Source organism: Acomys russatus, chromosome 7 (genome assembly GCF_903995435.1).
Source record: "Acomys russatus chromosome 7, mAcoRus1.1, whole genome shotgun sequence".
Classification (NCBI taxonomy): domain Eukaryota; kingdom Metazoa; phylum Chordata; class Mammalia; order Rodentia; family Muridae; genus Acomys; species Acomys russatus.
This window is the reverse complement of record NC_067143.1, coordinates 55,909,193-55,935,844: the sequence shown is the minus strand read 5'-3', so window position 1 is coordinate 55,935,844 and position 26,652 is coordinate 55,909,193. Positions and strand designations below refer to the sequence as shown.

General features: G+C 43.8%; 1 protein-coding gene across 1 annotated transcript; it reads left to right on the top strand.

Moving 5' to 3' along the window:
• Positions 1-1,734: 1,734 nt before the first annotated feature.
• Positions 1,735-12,721, top strand: LOC127191804 (tripartite motif-containing protein 30A-like). The gene is made up of 8 exons (XM_051149126.1): positions 1,735-2,151; positions 2,986-3,081; positions 3,694-3,924; positions 9,880-9,902; positions 11,174-11,268; positions 11,543-11,569; positions 11,830-12,055; positions 12,206-12,721. The coding sequence occupies exons 1-8, from the start codon at positions 1,735-1,737 to the stop codon at positions 12,558-12,560; spliced, it is 1,470 nt and encodes a 489-aa protein (XP_051005083.1). The 3' UTR covers positions 12,561-12,721.
• The last annotated feature ends 13,931 nt before the right edge of the window (positions 12,722-26,652 follow it).

The following is a 26,652-nucleotide window of genomic DNA, read 5'->3' as shown; positions in this document are numbered from 1 at the left end:
GTTGAATTTGAATCTGAAAAGGGTACGGAGAGGGGGTTGGGGGATGGGGTACTCTTGGCTTCCTGCTGTGTGTTCTTTAATATTGAGTTGCACCAAAAAAGGGGGAAAAAATCTCCTGCTTCAAGACAGACACTGCTCTTGCTTCATAGAAAGAGCAAAGCCAGGGTGATGTGAGAAAACAAAAGCTTAGGGGCTGGAAGCTTAGTGGTTGAGAGCACTGACTGCTCTTCTAGAGGACCCTGGTACAATTCCCAGCATGGCAGCTCACAGTTGTCTGTAACTCCAGTTCCAGATGATCAGGCACCCTCAAACAGACTTGCAGGCAGAATATCAATGCACAGAAAAGTAAATAAATCTTTAAAAAAAAAAATAGAAAACAAAAGTTTAAGGACTCTCTGTGTAATAGTGTACTTACCCATGACTCCACGGGCTTATTCCCTTTGCTCCTGTCTCTGTGGTTAGAAGGGGTTAGAAGTCCCCAGCTCTCAGTCAGTTGTGGAATCTGTCTTTTGAACTAAGGAATTAACTCTCTTTGCCACCATATGTTATCATATATTAACATGCACTTATTAGGGTGGCAAGCATCTAGGCGGTACACCTTAAGTTGCTCCAGATAATACTACTTAGTAAATGAAGCTTGGGACAGTTTGTTTGCCCCACCATTTCTTGTATGACATCCGTACTTTGAGGTTTCATCATCCTTAAGGAGACAGCTTTACTTGTTAGGGAGTTCAAATGCACCAGGAAAATCCACAGACTCAACTTAAATTATAATTAAGTGGATTTAAAGCTTGTAGCATGACAGCCTTAACGCCAAATGGAAGGCTTGTTACACAAAAGAGGCTGGAGCAAGTGTTTTTAAGGGTGGGTGCCACAATCACCTCATTTGTGTGAGACGCTTGGCTGAGTGGGACATTAACTGTATTCCCCTCAGCTATGAGGAGCTGTCTCACTCCCTGCCACCCGCCAGCTCTTTGTGTTTCAATGCAACACTGTTTTGCTATAGACATAATAGCCTCAAACTCAACCTCCTCTGCCCTCAGCCTCCCTCAGAAGCCCTAGATGCTGAGGGCATAATTCCAAACTCATTCTTCTGCAAAGCAAGTGTGTCCTGGTGGCCACCTCTTTCTTCTTTGGTGACCTCTATGGGTTAGAGCAGGCCACTGGGAAAGAAGACTGACAAATACCCCTCTGCACAGGCAGTGCAGAGGCTACCTTACCCACATGAACAAACACATACGTGGTCATTTATTAGATGGCAATCAGAGAAATCATTGCTTGTGTGCATCGAGAGAAGGGACAGTGAAAACTCGGGGTCAGCACCAGCCCTTTCTGTAAGGAGAGGATCAGAGTGAGTCACACTGACTAGTGCTGATAGAAGGGGAAGGACAGTGGCAGGGACGGGAGTCGTTTGTTGCCTTTAACACTGAAGACGGTGGCCTGGGAAGGATAGAAAGTCACATGAGGCTGTTGAAAGGAAACACTTTCCTTCTGCTCACATTCATGTGGCTGAAATTTGTCATTTGGATGAACTAAGAGTAGAGAACTTGAAAGTATGACAAAGTGCTACTTGTGCTTTGTCACCAAAGCTCTTTCCATATTGTTTCCCTTGCTCTTTCCCCTTCTCACTGTGGCCCTTCCTTGATCTCTGCATCTATTCACTCTGATCCTCCATTCCTTTTCATCTTCGCAGTCACACAGGCACCTGAGGAGTCAGACAGGATCAGAGCAACCATGGCCTCATCCATCCTGGTGATGATAAAAGAAGAAGTAACCTGTCCTATCTGTCTGGAACTCCTGAAAGAGCCCATGAGTGCAGGCTGTGACCACAGCTTCTGCCGAGCCTGCATCACACTCAACTATGAGTCCAGCAAAGACAAAGAAGGGGAGGGCAGCTGCCCTGTGTGCAGAGTTAGCTACGAATTTGGGAAGCTGAGGCCTAATCGCCATGTGGCCAACATAGTGGAGAGGCTCAGTGGGTTCCAGTGCGACTCAGAGGAGCAGAAGGTGATTGTCTGTGCACAACACGGAGAGAAGCTGCAGCTCTTTTGTAAGGTGGACATGGTGGCCATCTGCTGGCTCTGTGAGCGATCTCAGGAGCACCGTGGTCACCATACAGCTCTCCTTGAGGAGGTGGCCCATGAGTACACGGTAAGGAGGGGGAGGGTATGGGAAACAGAGCAGGAAACAGTAACAGTCACACTTGGTATGACAGCTTACTTACCTGGGTGTCATAGACTTCAAACTTGATACGCCATTTCATCCTTTTGTGCATTTTGGGTCCTAAAGAGACATGATGATGTATTCCACTTAATCATAACAGAGTCTGCATGGACGACAAACACTATGACAGGAAAAAAAAAAAAACATATTTTGGAACTGCTTCTTCAACATTGAGGTGATGTCAAGAAAAGTCAAGAGCAGAAAACAGCTGCTAGTTTATTGTATATTTATCTCCTTTCAATGTTAATGTCAAATTCAATCACAGGACCTAAAATACAATTTAGTGACGTTTGACAATTGGCTTAGTAAAGAAATGACATACAGCAGTGCAAAGAATGTGTGTATGCCAGTTGGGAGCATCTGGGAACAGAGGAAAGATCTGCATACTGAGATACACAGGGGCAAGTTCTGTGTGGGGAACTTTGTTTTATGATGTTGTTTGGTTTTGAGCCCAAATATATGAAAGATCAGAAAACTGACAAAGCGGCCCCTTTTCTCTGATGCTGGATCCAGTATCAGGCTTAAACATGGTGTCTTTGTCTATATGGGGTTGTGTGTGTATAAATACAAGAACTGACTTGAGATTTAATACACATAGATAGATAGATAGATAGATAGATAGATAGATAGATAGATAGATAGGCACAAGTTGTTTCAAACCTTAGGTTTCCTGTGTTTCCAGAAGGGTTTCTTGGCCTTTGCTTTGGAGCAGCAGTCCTACTAAGCACATGGCTTGACTCTGCTGCAATTCCTTTCTCACAGGAGAAGCTGCAAGCAGCTCTGCAGAAGCTGATGAAAAACGAAAAAATGTGCGATGAATGGCAAAATGACCTTCAAAAGGAGAGAACTTCCTGGGAGGTAAGTGGGGCTCTTGCTAAGGGAGTTATAGCCTGATGACTGGGAGGGACCTGGGCGTGAAGCTCGCTGACTCTCTATTCCCTGGTGGTTGATGAGGCCAAGAGGCCTTGATTGGTTCTCCCTTGGAATCCCCTGGAGCTGGAGCTGCAGAGTGAGTGCATCACAACTGAGCCTGGCTCTGTGAGGAGCTGACAGCTTGGAGGTGCTTGGTGAGAATGGCTCCTGAGTGTCACTCCTGTGCTGCCTTTTGAAGCTATACGTGTTGGGGAAGATGCTCTGAAACAGGTCTCAGTTCTAGTCTTCGGGTTTAGCTTCTCTCAGTGGTTCAGAGGTGGAGTGAGGAGTATTGCAGGCAGGAACAATGGGCTTGGGCAGCTGGGTGGAGACTAAGCCACACCCAGGCATTGCCACTTTGGCTCAAGTGGCCTTGGTAAATGTGACTTAAGATCTTTGTTTCAGAATGTCCTGAACACATGCTAAATGGAGACACGTGCTTCCCTAAGACTCCTTTCCTTTTCCCTGTGAATGCAACCCCTGCCAGAACAGTGTTTTTCTGTCTCCCAGTCCTGTTTGGACAGACTGAATTCCTCTCCCTTTTCTTACCCCCTGAAGAACCAAATACAGAGCGATGTAGAAAATATTCAGATGGAGTTTAAAGAACTGAGAGACTTCCTGGACTCCAAGGAGGAGGAGGAGCTGATGGAGCTGGAGAAAGAGAAGGAAGATATCATGAAAAGCCTGGAAGAGTCTGAAAATAAGCTGTCAACTCAGAGGGAGTCAGTGAGAGAGCTCATCTCAGAGGTGGAGCATCAGTTGCAGGGCTCAGCCATGGAAATGCTGCAGGTAAGACTGCAGGAGGTCCCAGTGTCTGAGAGTCAGGAAACATGGAAGCTGGAGCCTTCCCTCTCTGCTGCTGTGGTGACCTTCCTGGTGGTTGGCAGGAGGCATCTCTTTCTGCGCTCCTTCCAGACTCAGTTTCAGAGGCAGGAGGAACTAGTGCATGCATGAATGGCAAGGGGACTTTGCCTCGTAATAGTTTATGAATAGTTATGAATAGTTACTGTACAGACGCTGAACCTAGGAGAGAAGATGTATTGGGTCAGGGATAGTTCTTACCCCTACTGTAGTAGTGCTGAGCATGTGTGAAGCACATTTCAACTGTCAAGTTAGCCACTTCACCAGAATTGAGATCAGTAGAGCTTGTTTCTTCCTCGGATTCCAGCGAGGGCAGGGCATGAAGGGAAAGGAACAGGGCTGCTGTTAGGTGTATGGTCCAGGAACTCAGAGAGGTTTCCCTGCCTCTCTTTCCCAGTGGGTGAGATGAAAGGTGTCTTTTTATCTATACAAGCATAAAGTTTTAGTGTATTTGGATCTCTTGCTTTTTTAAATATTTTATACAAAAGTCATATTCTGGTGATGAATGTCTCTTTGGGAATTTGTTTCTTTCATCCAACTTGTCAATCTTATAGACCTTGGTGGCTCTAGGAACTCTTTTCCCTCTTTTAATTTCTTCATTCTCATTGTGTTACTTAAATTATAATTAAAACACTCATATTAGGATTATGCACTTATGCCCAAAATGATCTAGTTCTCATAGGCACTAACTACAGCCTCCACACTTCACAATCCTGAAACTTTATTTCTTGACTAATGCATCTGCCCACATTTCTCTGCCTCCAGCCCCTGGTGACCTCCCATTCTAACCTTTACTTGTGTTGACCAAATGTGTGTTCATGACACATAGTTAAATAATATCAGTTAGTGTTTTTTCCTTTGCACAGCTAGTTTAGTATAATCTAAATTCTCTTATAAATTTTCCTCAAATGACAATATGCTTGCTTTTAAACCTCTAATATATTAATATGTATGCCTATCATAACATTTTATCCGTTCATCTGCTTATTAGCTCTCCAATTAGTTTTATAATGATTCAGTAGACATGAGCATACTGAGTCCTTTTTTTTCTTTTTTCTTTTTTCTTTTTCTTTTCTTTTTTCTTTTCTTTTCGAGACAGAGTTTCTCTTTGTAGCTTTGGCTGTCTTAAACTCACTTTGTAGACCAGACTGGCCTCAAACTCACAGTGATCTGCCTGACTCTGCCTCCTCAGTGCTGGGATTAAAGGTGTGCAGCACCACCACCTGGCACATACTGAGCTCTTTATAAGGACAAACTTGTGCATCAGACTTCATCCATAACTAGAATAATTAGTTGTCTCACAGAATTCTTTTTACTATGGGATCTACTTGTGTTGATTTATGTTATATTAAATAAAGCCATGTGTGGTACCTGTGAGCCCTAGACTTAACAGTTTCTCATAGACAGGAACAAAAATATGAGATGCACACAACAACCAAAAGAAAATAGAGACTTCTTAACCTTAATCCAGGTATGCTGGCTCAGTCCTTCCTATCAGTTGGGATGCAAAAGAAAATGAAGCGTAAGTGGGACCAAGGCCAGCCTGGTCTATGTAGTCAGTTGCAGCATTATATACTGAGACCCACAACTGGCCAAGTTGAGAGAGTGAGATTCCAGAATGTCCAACTCTAAATGGAGCGTATATACTGCACCCTGAATTCAAAGGTCCAGAGATCACTGCAGAAGGGGCAGAAAGAGTGGAAGAGACAGATGTGGTGGAGGAGACAGATGTGGTGGAAGACTGCAAGGAAATTCTGGACATAACTTATCAGCAGCACGTAGAAACTGCCATTGGCTGTCACATTGAACCCAAGACCTGTGCAAGCCTAAACCACCACATCCCAGTATGGAAAGTAGACTTGATTAGGAAGCTCACCCACACTCAAGGATCTACTGGTAATTGTTAGCTGCTGGGAGAAAGGGGGTCACACAGTTCCTTAAGAATCCAACTTTATATATATCTACCAATATCCAGTGGAACTCAAACATCCAAGAATTCTTCTATAGTGTTAGGTCTCAATTCCAGGACAAATGGTTAGCTCAGGTACCTATCAGACTATCAAAGTAAACCTGGTGGGTAAGGTCTTGATATCTGTCCTTAATAAGCCCATATAACAGGGCCAAATTAGTATTGGAAAGCAGAAAAAGAAGTGTTTAATGTGGACGTATTTGGAAGTGGGACAAAAGGGTTCAATAAAACCCTTTGTCCATCCTCAGGTTCCTTGAGTGAGATCAAAGTTTAAATAATGACCCAAGGATATGTGCATGTGCGTAGTCCAGATCAAGGTGTGGTCCTGTCCATCGTTCTCCATCAGGATCTGGGTTACTGTGTGTCATACTTTAAGGTCATCTGGCAAGTAATTACACCTGTTTGAAATATTTTTGAAGAGAACAGCTCTTCCTCTGGCTAGAGCAATTTCCTTCTCCCAGTGTGAGATCCTGGAGAAATTCCCATTTCTTTGGGGTCATTGTTTCTACAGTTTGTTAGTGAAATTGAGAGACATGGGGAGAAGTCAGAGGAGGGGAGGTGGATGATGAGATGAGAGATCTGGTTAGTCCATCTTAAGTATCAGACTTCCAAAGCTTCTGGTCCTTTTGCCTTCCTCATTACTAATATATTAGATCATGTTTAAATGTCTAGAATAGCTTTAGCATTAGCTTCTGAGACAGGTGAGTTGCAAGTAAGGTAATGGATAGCTAACATGTATCATGAGAAGAGTCATGGGTTTATGTTGATAAGCTTTATTGACTCGGTGATGTGAAGTAATTCAAGACAATTTAAAGTATATAAACGCAGTGTTATTGGGAGCAGCACTCAGCTGCTATGCAGGGGAAGGAGCAGAGAGAAAGTCATGCACAGAGAGAAGGGAGGAAAGAGAGGGGGAGAAAGAGGGAGGGAGGGAGAGGGAGGGTGAGGGGATAGGCGGGAGAGGAGAGAAAGAAGAAACACACAGAAAGAGAAAGAAGGGAACCAAGATGTCTGGATTATATGGTGAAGGGGGACGGGAAACCCCTGCCCATAGACTGGAAAGTTCAAGGGAGAGGGCAAGGTGTGCCAGCCATACCCTGTAACAGGTAGGGAGAAGCCAACATCCTGCCTTTGTTAATAATAAATAAACAAGGGGTGGAGTACTTGTCTATGACTGCTTCCTGCTTATATTGGGTGCTGTTATTAGGGGGAGGGTATCCAAAAGCTGGAATGTTAGCCAAGTCCGGGAAGAACATGCTGTCCTACTTGCTGTCTGTGAGACCATCTGTGACTAAGGAAGTACAAAACCCAGTCAAAGCACTCTGTGAGATTAGCCCGGAGCGCCTATGTTCTGGGTACAGCGCTTGAGGAAACACCTGGACCTCGCAGGACGCTGGAGCAGATATATGTTAGGGGCAGAAGATAAAGTTAGGGAGTTCGGGGAGACAAAAATGTTTCCTTGGGTGCGTGTCTGAAACTTTTAGGTCCTTGGTCTTGGTAGGTGGAGAGGGGTGGTCCCAGGATGAGGGAATTGGAAATAGATCCTTTGTCAAACAGGCTGCTGATGGACAGTACTTGTCTGGAGTCCATTTGTCCTGTGAGAAGTGGATTCTCTGAAGCATTCAAGATTCTTTTTCTGTTTACAAAAAGAGACAAATTGGCTTGAGAAATAATTTAAAATCTGATCAATGTTAAAGCTCTGAACAATCTTAATACCATAGTAGCATAGTAAGCAGAAATATGAAGCATTTTTCACTTCTTTTATATACCTTAAATTACTTCCTTAGACCCTCATAACTCTTCTAACATTCATCACTTGCATTTCCAACCTTAAAGCACCTTCTTAGGCTCTCAACCATTTTCCTCTTTCCTCATAACTCGTGTTTTCGTAGATCTTCATAACTTACATAAACTTTACATTTTTTCCTAAATTATTATTCACCAGGAGACACAGGTGGTTGGTTACTGAGAGCAGTAAAGTGGGTTCCTTTGAGGTAACAAATAAAAAGTTACTTCTTTCACCAGTCTATCTTCAAACTCATCAGAGGCCTGAGACATAAGGCAGGGTCTTAGAGGAAGAGCAGAGGTTTCCGTCTTCTCCCACGACAGAAGTTGGTGATGGTACCATGGGACCAGAACCAGATCTGCAGCATTACCCTGGGCTTGGTGAGGGTGGTGGAGTTCGCTCGGTCTGACAGGCATTAGTCCTCCACCAGGCTAAGGATCTTAAAGGCTGAAAGGTTCTGCAGTTCCTGTGCTTGTGAGACTGGGCCTCCATGGCTTGGCATAGAAGAAAAGGCCGCATGGGGGCGGGGGGGGTGGCATTCTGAATTCCAGTGGTCAGGCTTCCATCAGGCAGGACATGGCTTGGTAGGCTGCTGATGACTGGGGCAGCTGCAGGACCAGTGACTTTCCTGCCTGAATTTGAAACAGGTCTATGGCAGAGTTGACCCAGGCTGGGACTTACTTCCCTTGTTCCTCTGTGGCCTCAGGGCAGCTGCTAAGGCTTGGTCTGGAGTATAGCTTTCTGCTGTAGCCAAGCCTGTTGGGAAGACTTGGCAGGCCCCTCTCAGGAGTTAAAGACTTTAAAACCCATTTTCACCAACTCCTGTACGGGGGTTTAGGGACTATCCTCAGCCCTTAGTTAAGATGACAATGAAGCTATGACTCCACCTTCTACGTCCCAAAATGGAGATGGCAGACTAGCCGTGTGTTATAAGTGGCCATGGCGGGCATTTAAAAGAACCAGACATCAGCTCCACCCTTGCTACCGCTATTGCTACATGGACTGGAGAGAGGTGGGGTGGAGGGTAGGGGGTACCCAGGGCTATGTGTACTCAACCATTGAATCTGTCCTGCCATGAAGGAGAGGGAGGAACTAGAGCAGGGGTTCCATTAAAAATCGGGACAAGTGCAGATTGAATAAATTTCACAGCAGATATATGGGGCATCTGGGAAATGAGGTTTATATCTATTTATTCAACCTTTGCCCGTACAGAGTCCTGTGCATTATCATGGAGTCAAGGGGAAAGCGGGTACCTTAGAAAGAATGTCTCCAAGTTTCCAGGGTTCCCCTGTAAAGAAAAATAAAGACGGGGTCTATGTTCTAGAAAGAACAGGCTTGCCCTGGCACAGCTGCGAATTGGTAGGGTAGGACCCAGAAGAGGCAGCAACCATGGGACCAGTACAGGAAAAGGTGATATAAAGGAAGGGCCCCACCTGTTCAGCATGGCCTGCAGCTTAGACAGGGCTCAACTTCCCTGGTCACATGCACCAGCCTTATTGATATGAGCTAATTCAATAAAAGTTAAAGTATATAGATCCAGGTTCATTGGGAGCAGCTTTCACCTGCTGTACAGGGAGAGGGAGAGAGAGAGAGAGAGAGAGAGAGAGAGAGAGAGAGAGAGAGAGAGAGAGAGAGAGAGAGAGAGAAAGGAATCAAGATGTCTACATTATATAATGAAGGGGGAAGGGAAGCCCCTGGCCCTGGCTGGAAAGTTCAGGGTAGAGAGCAGGGTATGCCAACCACACCCTGTACAGGTAGTGATTGAAGGATGCTGGGAAAACTTGGAGTTCAGGTCCAATTTGGTTGAAAAGGCACCTCAGCTGTTTGTAGGAGCCTGAAGCCCAACATATGTGTGCAACTGCATGCACAGCAATACCTATGTAAGCTTTCAAACTGTTGTTTCTTCATCTGTGCTCTTTAATCCTGGTAGTATAAGACAGAAAACAGCCTACTAATCTGCATATAAGTCAACTAAAGAGCCATGCGTTTTATTTTATTATGTTGTTGAGGACTGTGGGTGACCAGTTGGATTCTCTTTTGACTTTGTTTCTAGGGCCAGTAAGAGTGTGACCAGGATTTGCAAGAACAAAGAGCATATCATTAACTGTGTTTTCCCCCTTCTCCCTAGGGTGTGACTTCTGTCCTAACAAGGTATGTCTGGGCTGATAGGGAAGGGTATCCATATTGTGTGGGTGAGAGTTATTCTATTCAACTAGAATAAATCTCTCTGGGGCTTGGGGAAATGTAGACATCATGCTATTCTGAAGTTCTTGTAAGAAGGAGGAGCAGGAGGGGAAAGGCAGGGTCTGAGCATTCTGTAACTGTTGAGAACAGATGAGATTCTCCTTGAGTGGACTGGGTTATGGAGAGTGACAGAGCTAGGCTCAGAAGTGAGATGTGGCAAATGGAGCTGCAGGAGCCGTCAGACTCCTCGTGGCTCCATCATTTGGTCCATGCTGTGTACTGGTGTGTCGCTCTGGATCAGCAGTTAACCAGTGCTTCACTCACAGAGCCATGGTAGGCAAGGTATATCCTCTGGGCCTGCAGTGTTCGCAGAATTGCATATAGGGGAAAATCCCTGTGTGTCTATATATTTCTCATGGGGATAGAGGAGGTTCAGAGTCTCTTTGTGGTTGTCCTTAGAGTTTTAGAAAAGAGACTTAGACCTGTGAACACAGTATCTTATCACAGGTGAAACAACCGCTGAACATGGACCACAGCCTTCAGAAGATGGTGGAAAGCCTTAACTTTGTGTCTAAAGTGTTGCCCTCCAAAATGTCAGCATCAGGCTTGGCCCTAACACATAGAGCTTATGTCAGCGTTAGTTAAGAAGTACTTCTCTTGCAAATGTTGTCATCTTAACCAAATAACATGAAGACTCTGGTGCTGATTGACAGGATCCATACTGACAAAGGGTTTGAAATTTTGGCTTTCTCCAGATGGCTTTGCCACGCTCCATGACCCTATTACACCATGTCCTTGAAAACACCCCCTCCTTCCTTCAATCCTTCTTTCTTTCCTTCTTTCATTCGTTCCTTTCTCTCTCTTCTGTTGTTTGTTTTTGTTTTTGTTTGTTTGTTTGTTTTTGTTTTTCCAGCCGAGGCTCCTCTGTGTAGCCCTAGCTATCCTGGAAATAACCCTGTAGAGCAGGCTGGACATAAACTCAGAGATCCTTCTGACTCTGCTTCTTAAGTACATTTGACACCATGCCCGGCCCACATTTTTTTTTTTTTTTAGTACACAGCAAGTCATCAGGCAGGGCCAGGAGTGTGTCTCTCATATCTCCAGAGTTAGTAGTCTCTCTTATCTCTTCCTTATCAGAACTCTCAGGACAGTTCAGGAACACCTGTGGTTACAATGACAGGGAGTGGTGGTCAAAGGCCAAAAGGTTTGAGATTTGGAGGTTAATTTTTTATCCCTAGGAGTCAGATATTGATACTGAAAGAGCCCCGAACGATACCAAAAAGAAGAATGTTCCAAGCTCCAGAGCTGAAAGACATGATGCAATTATTTCAAGGTGAGGGCAGCTAAGTTCTGTGATGAACTGTGGGGCTCTAGGTGTGGCTGGGGCTGTGGAGGGAAGAGAGTAAGGTTTCTGGATGTGGGTAGAGGGACTCAGAAGAGCACATAATATATCCCAGGGATGTTGTTGCATTTAATATGAAATCATCGTTCATTCAGCTTGTCTCATATCACAATTTCCAAACCTTCCCCTAATCTGGAGAAAGTGTGAACTTGAATAGTTTGATTCCTTTGCTCGCATTTACTGTTATGAATTTTCGTCATTTCAGGGCTCATGGATGTCCAGCGCTACTGGGGTAAGGAGAAATCAAAGCACCATAAGCTCCGGTTTTCTTTTTTTTTCCTCAAAATCTTTCTGAGTTTATTCCTTTGTTAAGCCACATGTTTTATGTTGCTCCTTCTGATATACACAGCAATCTGCCTCCTCTTAACTTTAAACAAGGCTCTGCCACATTTCTTCTCTCTTTTTCCTTAGCCTTCTGCTCCTTCCATCGCAAATAAGGATGTACCTTGCCTTTCATGTGACTCTTAATTGGTACGTCTCATTTTTCTACAGTTCATGTGGGACTAAATCGAAAAAACAAAGAAAACGTTTTCACTGACAAAGAGCAAATACAAATACAAAGTGCCAATCATTATGAAAGCAAAGACGTGGGTGTCCTGGGATATCCAGCTATCCAGTCAGGGAAACATTACTGGGAAGTAGATGTGTCTAGAAGTAAGGCCTGGCTCCTGGGACTAAATGATGGACAATGTGCTAAGCCTAAAGCTCTTCATTCATCAAATGGAACGGCCTACAATGGAATGGGCTACAATGGAACGGGCTACAATGGAATGGGCTACAATGGAACAGCCTACAATGGAACAGCCTACAATGGAATGGGCTGCAATGGAATGGGCTACAATGGAATGGGCTACAATGGAACAAACTACAATGGAATGGGCATCAAGGTCAAACAGAGTGTTCCTCTCATAGAAGACGTATGTTATCAGCCTAAATGTGGCTACTGGATTATAGGGATGAAAAATAAGGATGTATATAATGCCTTTGACGAGTGTTCTGTCACCCACAAACCCAGTGTCTTGGCCCTCTCTCTGCCTATTCCTCCCACTCGTGTTGGAGTTTTCCTGGACCGTGAAGCATGCACTCTCTCATTTTATGATGTTTCCAACCATAGAGCTCTCATCTATAGATTCTATGACCTTTCCTTCCCTGATAAACTTTATCCATATTTTAATCCTATGGGATCTGAAGAGCCAATGATAGTACACGGGCCACCCTCCTAAACCCTCACCTATATCTGTGCAGTGTTCCCATGCCTGGTGTATCTCATATGCCCGAGTTCTCTGGCATCGTTTAAAGTTTTCTGTCTTTGTCCTTCCATTTGAATGACCTTCACTTCTAAATACAAAGCAGTATGGATGCATTTCCTGGATCCAGTTGCTTTTCTGTTTGTTCACAAGGCAATAGTAATTGTCATTTCCCAGATCCCCAAAGAAAATGGCCATTACAGGAGCTCTGCTAACTTCACCTCTGGAGAAACAAGGTAAAAAGAATGATGAGTTGTAAAGAATACTTTGGGAGGACCTGTGAGGTAGGCTCCAGGAAGAGAGGCAGAAAGGTTTTTTCCTCAAGTGCATTTTGTTCTCTGGATCATTCTTGGATGAGAATTTTTTGCCTCCTGCAACAAACATTTGCATTCAATATATAAGACCCATTTACTCTTGTTGGATGTCAAAACGTAGCTATAGAACCCATTCCGGTTAAAGAATATGCTGAGCATTGTTTTCAAAGAACCCTAATCTAGATATGGCCTTGTCCTTGCTTTTGTGCACTCCTAGATATAATCTATAGTACACATCAGGCAATTGTGTTTAAACTAGTCTGTCATGAGAAAGCTCTGGGGAAGGGCTGCTCTGTTAGTATTTAGTGTGTACTCAGTGACATTTATTTACATGCTTTTCTGATCATGCTTTTCGGAACTCAAACAACCTTCCTTGAATTGCTACTTTCAGTTTTTATACTTATGTATAAAAATTCACTAAAACTCAAGTAAAGTTGCCTGCAGCATGAGACTGTAGTCTGCCTCCTTCTTTAAGGTCTTCAATTCCCAGGTCTTGCAGACAGATTTGCCAAGGTCAATGAAGGTTGACACACCTTCCTTTCTGTGGGGCCAGAGATGAAGCCAAGATCTCATGCACGCTGAGGAGGTGCTCCAACACTGAGATACTTGCCTTAGCTTTGCCAGGTCTCCACAATCCCATTCTTCTGTCACCGAGAAAAGATGACAGTTCTTCTCCAGCTTCTCTATTAGTTTTGAAAATTATATGTAGGAGTCTCTAGGTAAGGAGTGAGCCCTTAGAAGTAGGTCAGTCTAACCACAATGCTTGTGCTTCATCCAAAGAGTTAAGCAAACATCAAATGGTTCCTACTAAGACTGTGTGTTCACAGTACCGGGCTTCTAATCTTCCCTCTCCACATAGCAATGAAAGCCTGAATAACATCCTCCAAAACCTCTTTGCTTGTTTTTTTTTGTTTGTTTGTTCTTTCATTTTTTGTGGTTCTTTTGGTTTCCTTTTTACAATTTTTATATAAATAGTACACCTACACTGCAGGTCCTTGTAAGAAAATTAATTTGGGATCTTTAGAAGGCTCTGACATTAAAAACCCTTTCCTCCAAGAGCAATGACCTGAGTTCATTCACTCAGGCCCTCATGGTAGAATGGGGTAGCCGGCTCCTATAGATCAACCTCTGCCTCCACACACATGTTGCAGGACACACAGGCCAAAACACATATACAGTGCAAAACAAATTGTATAATTATGAATAAGAGAAAAAGTTCAGTATGCATAACATATCTACTACTCACTTAGTAGGTGATGGTTATGCTAATTACTGGGGGGGGTGCTGTCCTGTTCCATGCAGCACTGTGCAAGTGCAGGGAACTAAGATTTGGCTCTCTTCATGTCTTTCTGTTAGGTCCTGAGAAACACCATCAAGGCTACTCTAATACATTATATATATATATATATATATATATATTATATATATATATATATATATTTTTTTTTGGTTTTGGTATTTATTTTTGATAGGGTATTTGTTGCCTATCTACTTTTGTTATCAAGTAAGTTAAATTGTATGATTTTCCACTTTACACTGAGTGATAATGACAACAATGATACCAATAAACTTAGCTTCTGTTGTATTGTGAAATGGAAACAATAGACCATTTCTGGGAATGAACATTGTTTCTGGCATGTATGTGGTATCCAGTGTGGTGTCTTAAGTTTTGTCTCCCTTTCAATGTGGTCATAGTAGCGGATTGTTGACCTTAACAGACAGATCCTACCTACCATGATAGTTTTGATACAGTCCCAATCCTCAGGAGGCAGAAACAGGAAGATTTCTGTGCATCTGAGGCCAGGCTCAGTTACAGAGGGCGACCTTGCTTTGATTTGCTTTTAAAGAGATATGTGCTGGGTTTTCGATGAGCTAGGTGGTTCAAAAGGACACTGTGGGGGATAAATTGGAAATAAGCAGTTTATTTGAAGAGTCATATTGCCATAAACAGGCAGAGACAGAGGAACAAAGCATGGCTGGGATTCCCAGGGGAGTCCAAGCCCCAGCAGCAGAGAAGAGTGAATGGAGAGATCTCTGGAGAGTATCAGCGTCCATGTGACAAAAGAGCAAGACTCTTCTTCCACTTTAGCATGGGGTAAGTTCTAGCAGGAACCTGCAGCCAGAATCTCTTATTTCCAGTCAGGAGGCAGGGAAGCCATTTGACCCAGGACAGGGTCACCTTTCAGAAAACTCACTTAGGTTAGTGTGGCTGCTGAAAGGCGGCTGCTGAAAGGCAGCTGCTGCGGACTCACTCCCCTTAGAGCACCTGTCCATGGAAGGAGTAGAAAGAGTGCTGAGTACTGACAAAGCAGAATGTGGATCCCAGAGCCTAGCATCATGAGCTGGCCAAAGTGTCTTCATGCTTTGTGTGAAGGCTCAGAATACCTGGACAATAAAAATCACAGGAGTTTGTACTTTTATCAAATTATAAATCTATGTTTATGTGTCCATTGTCCTGAGTGAGGTAACCCAGACCCAGAAAGTCACACATGACAGGAGCCTAGCATAACTGTCCTCTGGGAGCCTTTTTCCCAGCAGCTGATGGAGACAGATGCCGAGACCCACAGCCAAACATTAGTCTGGGCTTGGAAAATCTTGTGGAAGATAGCGAGGAAGGATTGAAGGAGCCAGAAAGGTCAATGACATCATAAGAAAACCTACAGAATCAACTAAGCTGAACCCACAGAGACTCAACCATCAACCAGTGAGCGTGCTTGGGACAATACTAAAGCACCCTACACATATGTCACAGAAGTGCAGCTTGTTTGTCACGTGGGATCCCCAACAGCAGGAACAGGGGCTGCCTCTGACTGTTGCCTGCTTTTCAATCCCTTTCCCCTAACTGGGGCTGCCTTGTTTCGCCTTGGTAGAATAAGATGTACCTAGTCCTACTGCGATTTGATATGCCAAGGCGGGTTGATATCCATGGGAGACCTGTCCTTCTCAGAGAAGAAGGGATTGGGTGGTGGGGGAAGGGATGGGACCAGGAGGGACTTGGAGGAGAGGAGAGAGGGGAAACTGTTACATAGGTATAAAGTAAACAAACACAATAATGAAAAAAGTGTTCTAACTTCATATCTCTCCAAAAGTTCACTTTGTTTAATGTTTCTTCCCAGATTCTGTGTCATGAGAAATCCTTTCCTCTTTTTGAAATAAATGTCAGTATGTATTGAGCAAAGTTAGACCCACATACATTTGTGCCACTGCTCAATGACCGTGTGGCCAGTGCTGTGTCACCTTCATCCTATCACTGAGGTCAGAGGTTGGTGGCAGACCTGAAGGACAAAGTCTAATCTTTGCACAGAGATGGAAGTGGAATTCTGTCTATGGAAAATACTTAGCAGAGCTAGATGGCTTCTGAGTATTTCATAGTTTGATTCTCCTAGAAAGCCTTAGGAAGAAACAGAGTAAAGGGTTTTACATAATTGTTAACAATTCAGAAGGATAGGAACATCATAGCGTTGCGTGTCAGCAGTTGTGTTCACAGCGAGAACAACAGTAGAGGCTCATGACCTCATCATGTTCTGAAGTCTGGGCTAGGGGTGTAGCTCAGGGATGGAGCACTAGCCCAGCATTCACAGGGTTTAATCCCTGAAGGGCAACGGCCAATCTAAAACAACAGCAAAAGCCCGTGGCCCCAGCACTGGGGAGGCTGAGGGAGCCAGATCTCAGAAGTCAGGCTAGGGTACACTGTGAGAGCCTGTCTCAGAAGAAGAGAAGGAAGAGGGAAACAAGTATGTGAAACAAATTCAATCTGTGGTCAGTCATTATATCATATTTTAGTGGATCAGAGAATGTAAGGGACAAATAACATAGGAGCACAGGAGGGGGATGAGACTGGTAATGGTGACTCCTGCCTTCCATTGTAGCCCTTACACAATCTTTCCTTCCTTCCTTTCTCTTTCTCTCTCTCTCTCTCTCTCTCTCTCTCTCTCTCTCTCTCTCTCTCTCTCTCTCTGTCTCTGTCTCTCATGTGTTTCCCAGGCTGCCCTGACATCAAAGTCACCAGTAGCAGAGGATTGCCTTTGAGCTCCTGATCCTTCTGCTGCCAACATCAAAGCTGCCCCGGCCCACCAGGGTTCGACTAACACTTGGGAGGAGAATTTTCCTGTATAGGGACAGAACACAAGACATGAAGAAGGGGGCAAATCTGCATTCTGATCAAATCCTGTTTGTTGAAATTTTTCACAGAGTTTTTATAGGCACAGAGGCATGGGTATTTGTATAAGCAAGGGTTGCTATGTATATCTAACTCTGGAATGCTCCAGCAGGTGTCTACCTTTCCAGCTGCTATAATTGCAGAAGAGAGAAATTCCAGAGAGAAAGGGAAGTTGTGAAAGATATGGTTAGTCAGGAAAAAGTTCCCAGAACTGCTGCTCACAGGCAGTTGACCTTTAATCTGATTATACCAGTAGTCTTACTAGAAAAGCTAGCCAGAAAGGAATAGCCCTAACTATGAGCTCGGGGGGGGGGGGGGGTCTTAGAATGACCATCCCCCACAATAAACCACAACAGGTGTCTAACTGCCTAACCACAACAGGGTCAGCTGCTTTCTGGTAAAGGACAGACTGCTGGAGAAATAGGAACCTAGGCTCTGACAAGATGGAAGAACATTGGCCATATAGCCCGTCCCCTACACAAAGCAGTGGATTCCAGTGCTGGTTTCAATAAATATGGCCCCCATATGTGTCCCATATCTCTGAATCCTTGGTTCCCAGGTAGTGGGACTGTTTGGGATGGATTAGGAGATGTGACATTGCTGAAGAAGGTATGGCATGGGTGCAAGATTTGAAGTTCTGGACAAACCTCCTACCTTCCTACCCCTTTCATCTCTCTCGGCCTTAGGTTTGTATCAGGTTTATGTCTTAAGTTGTGTTTTCTCACTTCCTGCTCCAGCACCATGCTTGCCTGCCTGGTGCCATGTTCCCCACTGTGGTGATCAGGAACTCTAACTCTTTGAAACTGTAAGCCCCATATGAAATATTCCCCTTACATGTTTCCCTAGTCACGGTGTTCATCACAGCAATAGAAGACAGATGGCATGTGTGTGCCAGCACACATGGTGTTGTACAGCGCTGAGGATCCACACCAGGGCTGCACAATGCTAGGCCAGAGTGGTGCCAACTGAAGCCCACTCCCAGCCCTACAGATTTTCACCTTCCAACTAGGAAAGGCTGAGTCAGTATCAGAGGTCCCTAACACAAGTCCTAAATCAAATGGGCCCTCCTGAAAACTTATGATGAGGGACTCCTGGAAAGCAGGCAGTGGAAGGATCAGATCAGCACTGTGACAAGGGCTGGGTCCATTCAGCAACAGAATCTATGATCTGGAGGAGACAGTGAGGCAGCTGGAGCCCTGGGCAGCTCACTAGTGTGACTGCTGTGAGTGTGGTGCAGTGTTTGTGCATGGCTCTGTGCCTGATTCCTCCCTGCTCTGTCCCTGTGGGTGGGAAATCTTGCTTGTGGGGCAGCAGCCCTGAACTGCAACTTCCTTTCTGTTCTCAGCCTGTAAGAGTCCAGCTCCTGCTTCAGAGGAACACTGCGGTTTTCTGTCCTTCACCTTGTGTTTGCTTGCCTTTGGACCATGCCTGCCACTGAGGCAAAACCCAGGCAGGAGCTCAGGTGCAGGAGAAGCCCTTGGGAAGGCTTTCTTTCCATGAGAGGCAGGATTTCAGAGGGTCAGGGTCTTTTTTGGTGATTTAGAACTGATAATGAACAACTGGCTTAGGAAGTTCCGAAGACCCTTAAAAATATCCATTTAGGTGAGGTACATATGATTTATCCTAGCTCTCCGGAGACAGCCAATGCTGATCTAAGGGCAACTCTCTCAGCCTCAGTGGGAGGGGGTGGAGGGTGGGGCAGTTGGGGGGGGAGAGGGGTGGGTCCTGCATGCTTACGCAGAGGCACCTTATTTGTTTGTAGAGCTGTAGTTTCTCTTTCACTTCCAGAGCTCAAACTTCCTTTTCTCTAGCTAGGAGTCGAAAATCCCTTGAAGTTCTGGATTGGTGAGTTCAATGTCCATGATTTACAACTTTCCGGTCGCTGTTGATGGGCTGAGCAATTTTAGGGGACAGAGTATGGAGGACATAGGAAGGAAAACCGTGATTTGGCTTGTGTGTCTATCCTCTTCTAAAAACCGGGACAGAGGGGGAGGGGCTGCTGGCCTCTGGCTGAAAGTGCAGATGTGGGAGGATAAGGGAGGGGCCACCTGGAACAAGGACTGACTTAGAGGTGGCTTTTATCCAGCGCAAGTCTCCTCCTGCCATTTCATAATCCATAAGTTGGAACTGTACCTTGTCGAAGAGATCCAGAACTCTCTTAGCTAAGTCAGAGCCTCTGCTTTTTAAAGCGTTTTTGTGTGATAATGTTTTCTGCGTCCTAGGGCGGTGCTTCTCAACCTGTGGGTCACAATCCCTTTGGGATTCGAATGACCCTTTCACAAGGGTGACATATCAGATGTCCTGCATATCAGATATTTACATTCTATTCATATCAGTTGCAAAATTACCGTTAGAAAGCAGCAATGAAATTAATTTCATGGTTGGCGTCACCACAATATGAGGAACCTGTATGTATTAAAGGTTGCAGAGTTAGGAAGGCTGAGAACAACCTACTCATGGCCCCTGTAGCTTCTCTCTGTGTTTAGGACTCAGGGCTGTGAGCCTGTTTGTGCCTGGCCCTGTCTGATGGCTCCAACTCAGGGCATTTCTTTGCAATTATTCCCCTCCTCTTCAGCCATTTTCCCCCAAACTAAAGTGGAGCTCAGCTCAGCTTCAGATTCCAGCTACACAGGAGGCAGGAGGATCTTAAGTTGATGGCCATTATGGGTAACTCAATAACATGCAATCATACTGTTTTTTTTGTTTTTTAATGTTGATGACTTTTCAAGCCTTGGGTTCAATTCTAAGGCACAGGGGAAGGGGTGTTTGAAGATGAGAAAAGTAAAGACTATGAGAATTATTTATAAAGTATTCTACTACATATGTGCCTGTGCACCTGAAGAGAGCATCAGATCTCACTATAGATGGTTATGAGTCATCATGTGGTTGCTGGGAATTGAACTCAGGACATTTGGAAGAACAGCCAGTGTTCTTAACCTCTGAGCCATCTCTGCAACCCCTTTCTACGGTTTCTTGAAGATATGATGCCTTTTGTGTTGTCCAGGCTGGCCTTCAGCTCCTCAGTCAGCCCCTACTCTGACCTCCTGGAGACACTAGAGTGGCAGGTTCAATTGCTGCTGCCGCCATTTTCTGCCTTTAAATAACTTAGATTCTTGATGGATGTGGAAAACGAGCAATGAGAAAAGAACCTGGAGAACCATGGGAAGAACCAGGTGATGAGGATTATCAAGGCGTTACCCAGAGGCATCAGCAAACCTTCCTGTGCCAATGTTGATTTTGTGGGTTTTCAGCTTCCCATAATTTGTTCTTGCTCCTATTTATTAGTCAGTGATAGGTGATGGTCCTGACCCAATACAATATGCCTGGAAATCTGTTCCCGTAATAATATTTTTGGAAATGTTTAAGAAGAATTGGATCTAATATGTTGAAAGTGTGGTAGATTCTCTGTTGAGAGCTTCTTATTATTATTATTTCGAACCCTTTTTAGTGTTATTGATCTGTTCCAGGTTTTGATTTCTTACTAAGTCATTTTTGCCAAATGCATTGGCATGACATTTGTGTTTCCTCTAAGTTATATAATGAATTGGTTAAAATTATTCATAATAGTCTTTAATGACTGCTTTTTTTGTGTGCCTTTACTTTCGTTTCTTAATTTATTTGAGTTATTTCTAGTTTATTTTATTTTTTCGAGACAAGGTTTTTCTGTGTAGCCTTGGCTATCCTGGACTCACTTTGTAGACCAGGATGGCTTCAAACTCACAGAGATCTGTCTGCCTCTACCTCTGCCCCCCTGATGCTGGTATTACAAGCATGAACCACCACGCCCAGCTTATTTCTCCATTTTTGAAGTTAGTGTGACTGTGAGTCTGTCCTTTGAAAACAAGATCTCAGAGCAGCTTTGCAGATTGCACATGCTTTAATTCCAACCTCAGACGGCTGAGGCAAGGGGAACTTCGTGAGTTCTAGACCAGCCTGGTCTGCACAGAGCATTCCATGTCATCCAGGGCTGCATAGTGAGACGCTGTCCCCCAAAATGAGAGAAAAAGAGGGAGAGGGACCAACGAGCATGATTCATTACATTTTCCTAGGGTCTTTCTGTTCTTCTAGGGTATTTCTGTTCTCATCTGCATTCTCTTTCCTTCTGATAACTTTTGGTTTAGTTTATTCTTCTTTTTCTAGTTCCCTGAGGCCAGGTATTAAGCTCTTTACTTGAGACGGTGTTTCTGTATTTAATGTAGTCCCAATAGGCTTTTCTCTTAGACTGTCTGAAGTACTGAATGGAATGTCTTGAGATGTGTCCTTTCATTTGTCACTTCTTTTTTTTAAAAAAGATTTATTTATTTATGTATACAGTGCTCTGTTTGCATGTATGCTTGCAGGCCAGAAGAGGGCATTAGATCACATGATAGATGGTTGCGAGCCACCATGTAGTTGCTGGGAATTGAACTCAGGACCTCTGGAAGAGCAGTCAGTGCTCTTAACCTCTGAGCCATCTCTCTAGCCTCAGCTTCTTCTTCTTTGTTTTTTAACCTACCTTTGATTTTTTTTTTTCTTTGCTCATTAGTTTAGAGAATGTTGTGTAATTTCCATGTGTTTGCGATTTTTTTTTCCCAAATCTCTCTTTGGTGATTTCTAGTTTTAAAACATTGTGGTTAAAAAAGATATTTCATATTATTTCAATCTTCTTACAGGGTTATAACCTCTCTTATGGCCCTACTGATGATTACCCTTCCAGAACAATGTTCCCCATGTGCCCACTGCTGTCATTGGTGGGCATGTCCTGGCAGGGCCTGGGATAGTTCAAGATTAGGTCTTAATGATGTCTTTTCAGTTTCCTTTTATCTTCAACCCTGTGTGGAACACTCATACTGACCACACTGATTTTCTGAACAGTGTTCCATAAATCAGCGTCTTTGTCTCTCTGTGACCTTTGTGTTTGATGTGATATTTTGTTGGTGAGGGTATTTGTTTATTTTTTATTTAAAAATATTTCAAAATTCTTATCATATTTCCCCTTTCCCAACTCCTCCCATGTCCTCCTTCCTTTCAACCCACCCAACTTCATGCCACCTCCCTTAAGCACTGAAAGTGAACTTTTTCCAGTGGTATGCCCCTGGGTATATCAATGACACTCCAAGACAAGCCCATGAGTAGTTGGTCAACACAAATGGATTCCATATTTATTTGTTTGCTTGTAGGATATTTATTTTGTTTTGTCTTACTGGTTTATTTGTGTTGATGTGATACTTTCAAGTGAGCTGACTTCAAGTTGATAGACTGTTTGCTTGATTGTGTGTGCTGTTGAATCTTTTTAGTGCAGGGTCACTTTCATTTATTGAACTATTAAGCTACAGAATTTAAGTGTTCTTTTTTATTGTATTATTGATGGTCTGGTTTTTTTTTTTTTTTCTCACTAATTGTTATTTTGAATTTATATCCAGACAATTCATGATTTCTAGTCTTTGTAGTCACTTAGTAGAGCATGATAACAGTCATTTGACAAAATGATGTTTCTCGTGTGTGTGTGTGTGTGTGTGTGTGTGTGTGTGTGTGAATTCCTGTACATTAGGGAGCAACTATCTCTTGCAAAGTTTTCAAGTTAGATTCTATGGGGAAGGACTTATACATTCCATATGATGGTAGCACTTGATTAGGTGGGATGGCTCTGATTCTAGGTAGGTTCAGTGGTAGAGTCTACATACAGTTCTGTCAGCAGGGCGCAGTGCTTGCCAAGTCTGAAAGTGTCTCTGTGGCCTGAACTGTAGGTATCTGTGGTAGCATCAGTAGCCATGCAACTTGTTAGCATCCTCAGTAGCAAGGATTTGGGGCACCTGATATTTTCCTTTTGCCTAATGCCTGAAGGCCAAGGGTAACATCTTTTTGGTATATTCTCAGAGGGTCTGTAGTGTCGGGGGCATGTGAATTGAATCATTGTAACATGTGGAAGCTACTTCATGAATTCCTCACCACCAAACATGACCTGAGCCCTTCAGGCCCACCATAGCAACTCACATCCAAGGAGTAGGAATGTAGCTACCTAGGACTCTGATTCTGTACCAGGGCAGGGCAGAACACTATCATAGATTCAAGAATATAAAAGAGCTCTATACAAATGACAAATGAACTAAGAAGGAAATGAGGGAAGCAACACCTTTCACAGCAGCCTCAAACTGTAACCAAGCAAGTGAAAAATCATATGATAAAAACTTCAAGTCTTAGCTGGGCATGGTGGTGCATACCTTTAATCCCAGCACTCCACTCAGGAGGCAGAGGAAGGTGGATCACTGTGAGTTAAAGACCAGCCTGGTCTACAAAGTGAGTCCAGGACAGCCAAGATAACATAGAGAAACCCTGTCTCAAACCCAAAAACAAAACCAAAACACTTCAAGTGCTATGCTGAGATTACCCAGATCGAGAGACCCCCAAAAAAGACCACTAGGACTTGATACCGATGTAAAATGCACAGGGTCCTTTATTACAGGCTCAGAGCTTCGGATCACCATCCTTCCTGATGCAAAAGGATAGGAGAATGATACTGGAGCTTCAAGGGTAATGGGTTTATAAGGAAAAACTGTCATTAGGAGTGGGAGTCACAGGGAAGTAAGGGAAAAAAACATAAGTGGGGGTCATGAGTCTCAGGAATGTAGTCCTTCAGGCAGATTGGGTGGAGGCCAGATCTCCAGGGAAAGTTGTGAGTCTCAGGAATGCAGACCTTCCAGCAGGTTGGGTCCAGGGGGCTGAATCTCCAAGGAAGTTGTTTTATCTCAGAGGATCATTAGGCATTAATTGTATCTAATTGTTCCAGTGCAGTTTCTGGAGAATGCTGGTAGGTATCATTCCCAGAACGTAGGGAGAAGGGCACCTAGAGGACAAGTTCTCATACAGACCATCATTAATGGCAGAATATAAATTACCTATAGGATATGGCATTAATTTTGCCCCTACACATGTCTTTCAAGAAACTGAAGAAGGTATCAGAAGATGGAAAGATCTTCTATAGGGTGAGCATAGTAAAAAATGACCATCTTACCAGAGGCAGTCTCCAGAATCAACACAATCCCCATCAAAATGCCAACAATTCTTAACTTCATATGGTAAAAGAAAAGGCCCACGACAGCTAAAACAATCCTGAACAATTAAAGAACTGCTGGAGGTATCACCATCTATACACAGGTATAGAAATTAAAAAAAAAAAAAAAAAAAAGACACATTGAGCAATGGAATCAAATTGAAGACCCAGACATATCCACATACCTATGGACACCTAGTTTTTGATAAAGAAGCCAGAAATGCCCACTGAAACAAAACAAAACATTTTTAGTAAATGGTTCTGGTCTAACTGGGTATCTGCATGTAGAAGAATGCAAATACATCTATATTTATCACCCAGCACAAAACTCAAGTCCAAGTGGATCAAAGACCTCAACATAAAACCAGATATACCTGGTATAAAGACACAAATCCACCCACAAAAACTTCCATCCAAAATTTGTCCTGCCTGCAAGTTGTACAGGGACAAAGATGGAACAAAGATTACAGGAATGGTCAACCAAAGACTAGCCCTGCTTGAAACCCATCCCATGGCAGGGAACCAATCCCTGATACTATTCCTTTTACTGTTTTATGCTTGTAGACAGGAGCCTAGCATAACTCCTCTGAGAGGCTTCACCCAGGAGCTGATGGAAACAGATGCAGAAACGCACAGTCAAACATTAGACAGAGCTCAAGGAGTCCCATCAAAGTGTTAGGAAAACAACTGAGGGAGTCTGAGCGGTCCAGGACTCCACAAGAAGATCTAGAGTCATCTAATTTGGGTCCATGACTCCTCACAGAGACTGAAGCAGCAACCAAAGAGCATGCATGGACTGGTCCTAGGACCCCTACACATATGTAGCAGATGAGTAGCTTGGCCTTCATGTGGATCCCCCAACAACTGGAGCAGGACCCCTCTCTGACTCTCATCCCTGCCTTTGTATCCTGTTACCCTAGCTGTGCTGCCTTGTCTGATCTCAATAGAAGAGGATGAACCTAGTCCTGCAGCAATTTAATATACCAGGGCCAGTTGGTACCCTTGGGGGATCTCCCATTTCTCTGAGGAGAAGGAGAGGGGACAATGGTGGAGAGTTGAGGGGAGGGGAGGTGCTGGGAGGAGAGGAGGGGGCCTGCAATTATGATGTAAAATGAATAAAAAAATAAATTAAAAAAAATAATAAACCAGGCACACTTAACGTGATAGAAAAGGACAAGCAAAGCTAACACAGAGAAATCCTGTCTTGAAAAACCAAGAAAGAGAGAGAGAGAGAGAGAGAGAGAGAGAGAGAGAGAGAGAGAGAGAGAGAGAGAGATGTTTAACATCCTTAGCCATCAGGGAAATGCAAATCAAAACTACTTTAAGATTTCATTGTATACTTATCAGAATGACTAAGATCAATAATACAAAACAAACAGCTCATTGCTGCAAGGAAAAAACTCCTCCACTGATGGTGGGAGTGCAAACTTTTATAACCACTAGAGAAGTCATTATGAGGTTTCTCAGAAAATTGAGAGTTGATCTACCTCTAGAACCAGGTATAAAACTCCTTGGCATATACCGAAAGGATGTTTCATCCTACCACAAAAACACTTACTCAACTTTTTTTTTTTTTTTTTTTTGGATTGGTTTGGTTTGATTTTTGTTTGTTTGTTTTGTTTTGTTTTGTTTTGTTTTGTTTTGTTTTGAGACAAGATTTCTCTGTGTAGCCTTAATTGTCCTGGAGTCACTTTGTAGACCAGGCTGGCTATGAACTCACAGAGATCCACCTGCCTCTGCCTCCCTGAGTTCTGGGATTACAAGTGTGGGCCACTGCACCTGGCCACTCAACTATGTTTGTTGTGGCTTTATTCCTAATAGGCAGAAACTGGAAACAACATAGATGTACCTCAACAGAAGAATGGATAAAGAAAATGTGGTACATTTACATGATTGAACATTAACTGGGTTTTTTAAAGGCATTATGAAGTTTGCAAGCAAATTGATGAAGCTAGAAATATCATCCTGAGTGAGGTATCCCAGATGCAGAAAGACAAATACGGTATGCTGACTCATATGTGGACATTAGCTGTTAAGCAAATGATAATCAAGCTATAATCCACAGACCCAGAGAGGTTAGGTAAAGAAGGCTCTATCGGGGAAGCATGGATCTCCCAGGAAAGGGGAAAGAAGTAGAATTTGTGAGTGGACTGAGGGCTGGTAGGGATAGGAGTAGGGGGGCTCAGACAGAAGGAAGTCATACAGGGAGAGACACCTGGGGTTGGGGGTTATTAGATGGTTGGTATGGAAACGTAATGCAGGGGCAACTCCCTGGACTCTATTAAGGTGTCCCTAGTGAGGACTCTCGGTGATGGAGGAATCAGAGTCTGAACTGGCCATTTTTTGTAGCCAGGCAAGGCTTTCCCTGGTGGACTGGGTTGCATTCAGTTGAATTGTTGGTTGAGGGAGTCCAATGGAGACTAGCACAGAAGCTAGTCTCAGAAGATTGTTCACAGAAGCTAGCACAGAAGATTGTTCTCCAAAACCAAGCAGGGGTGGTGGGGGTGGGGTAAGGGGTAATGTCACATTGCCAACGACAACATACACACAGCTCACTGAATGTAG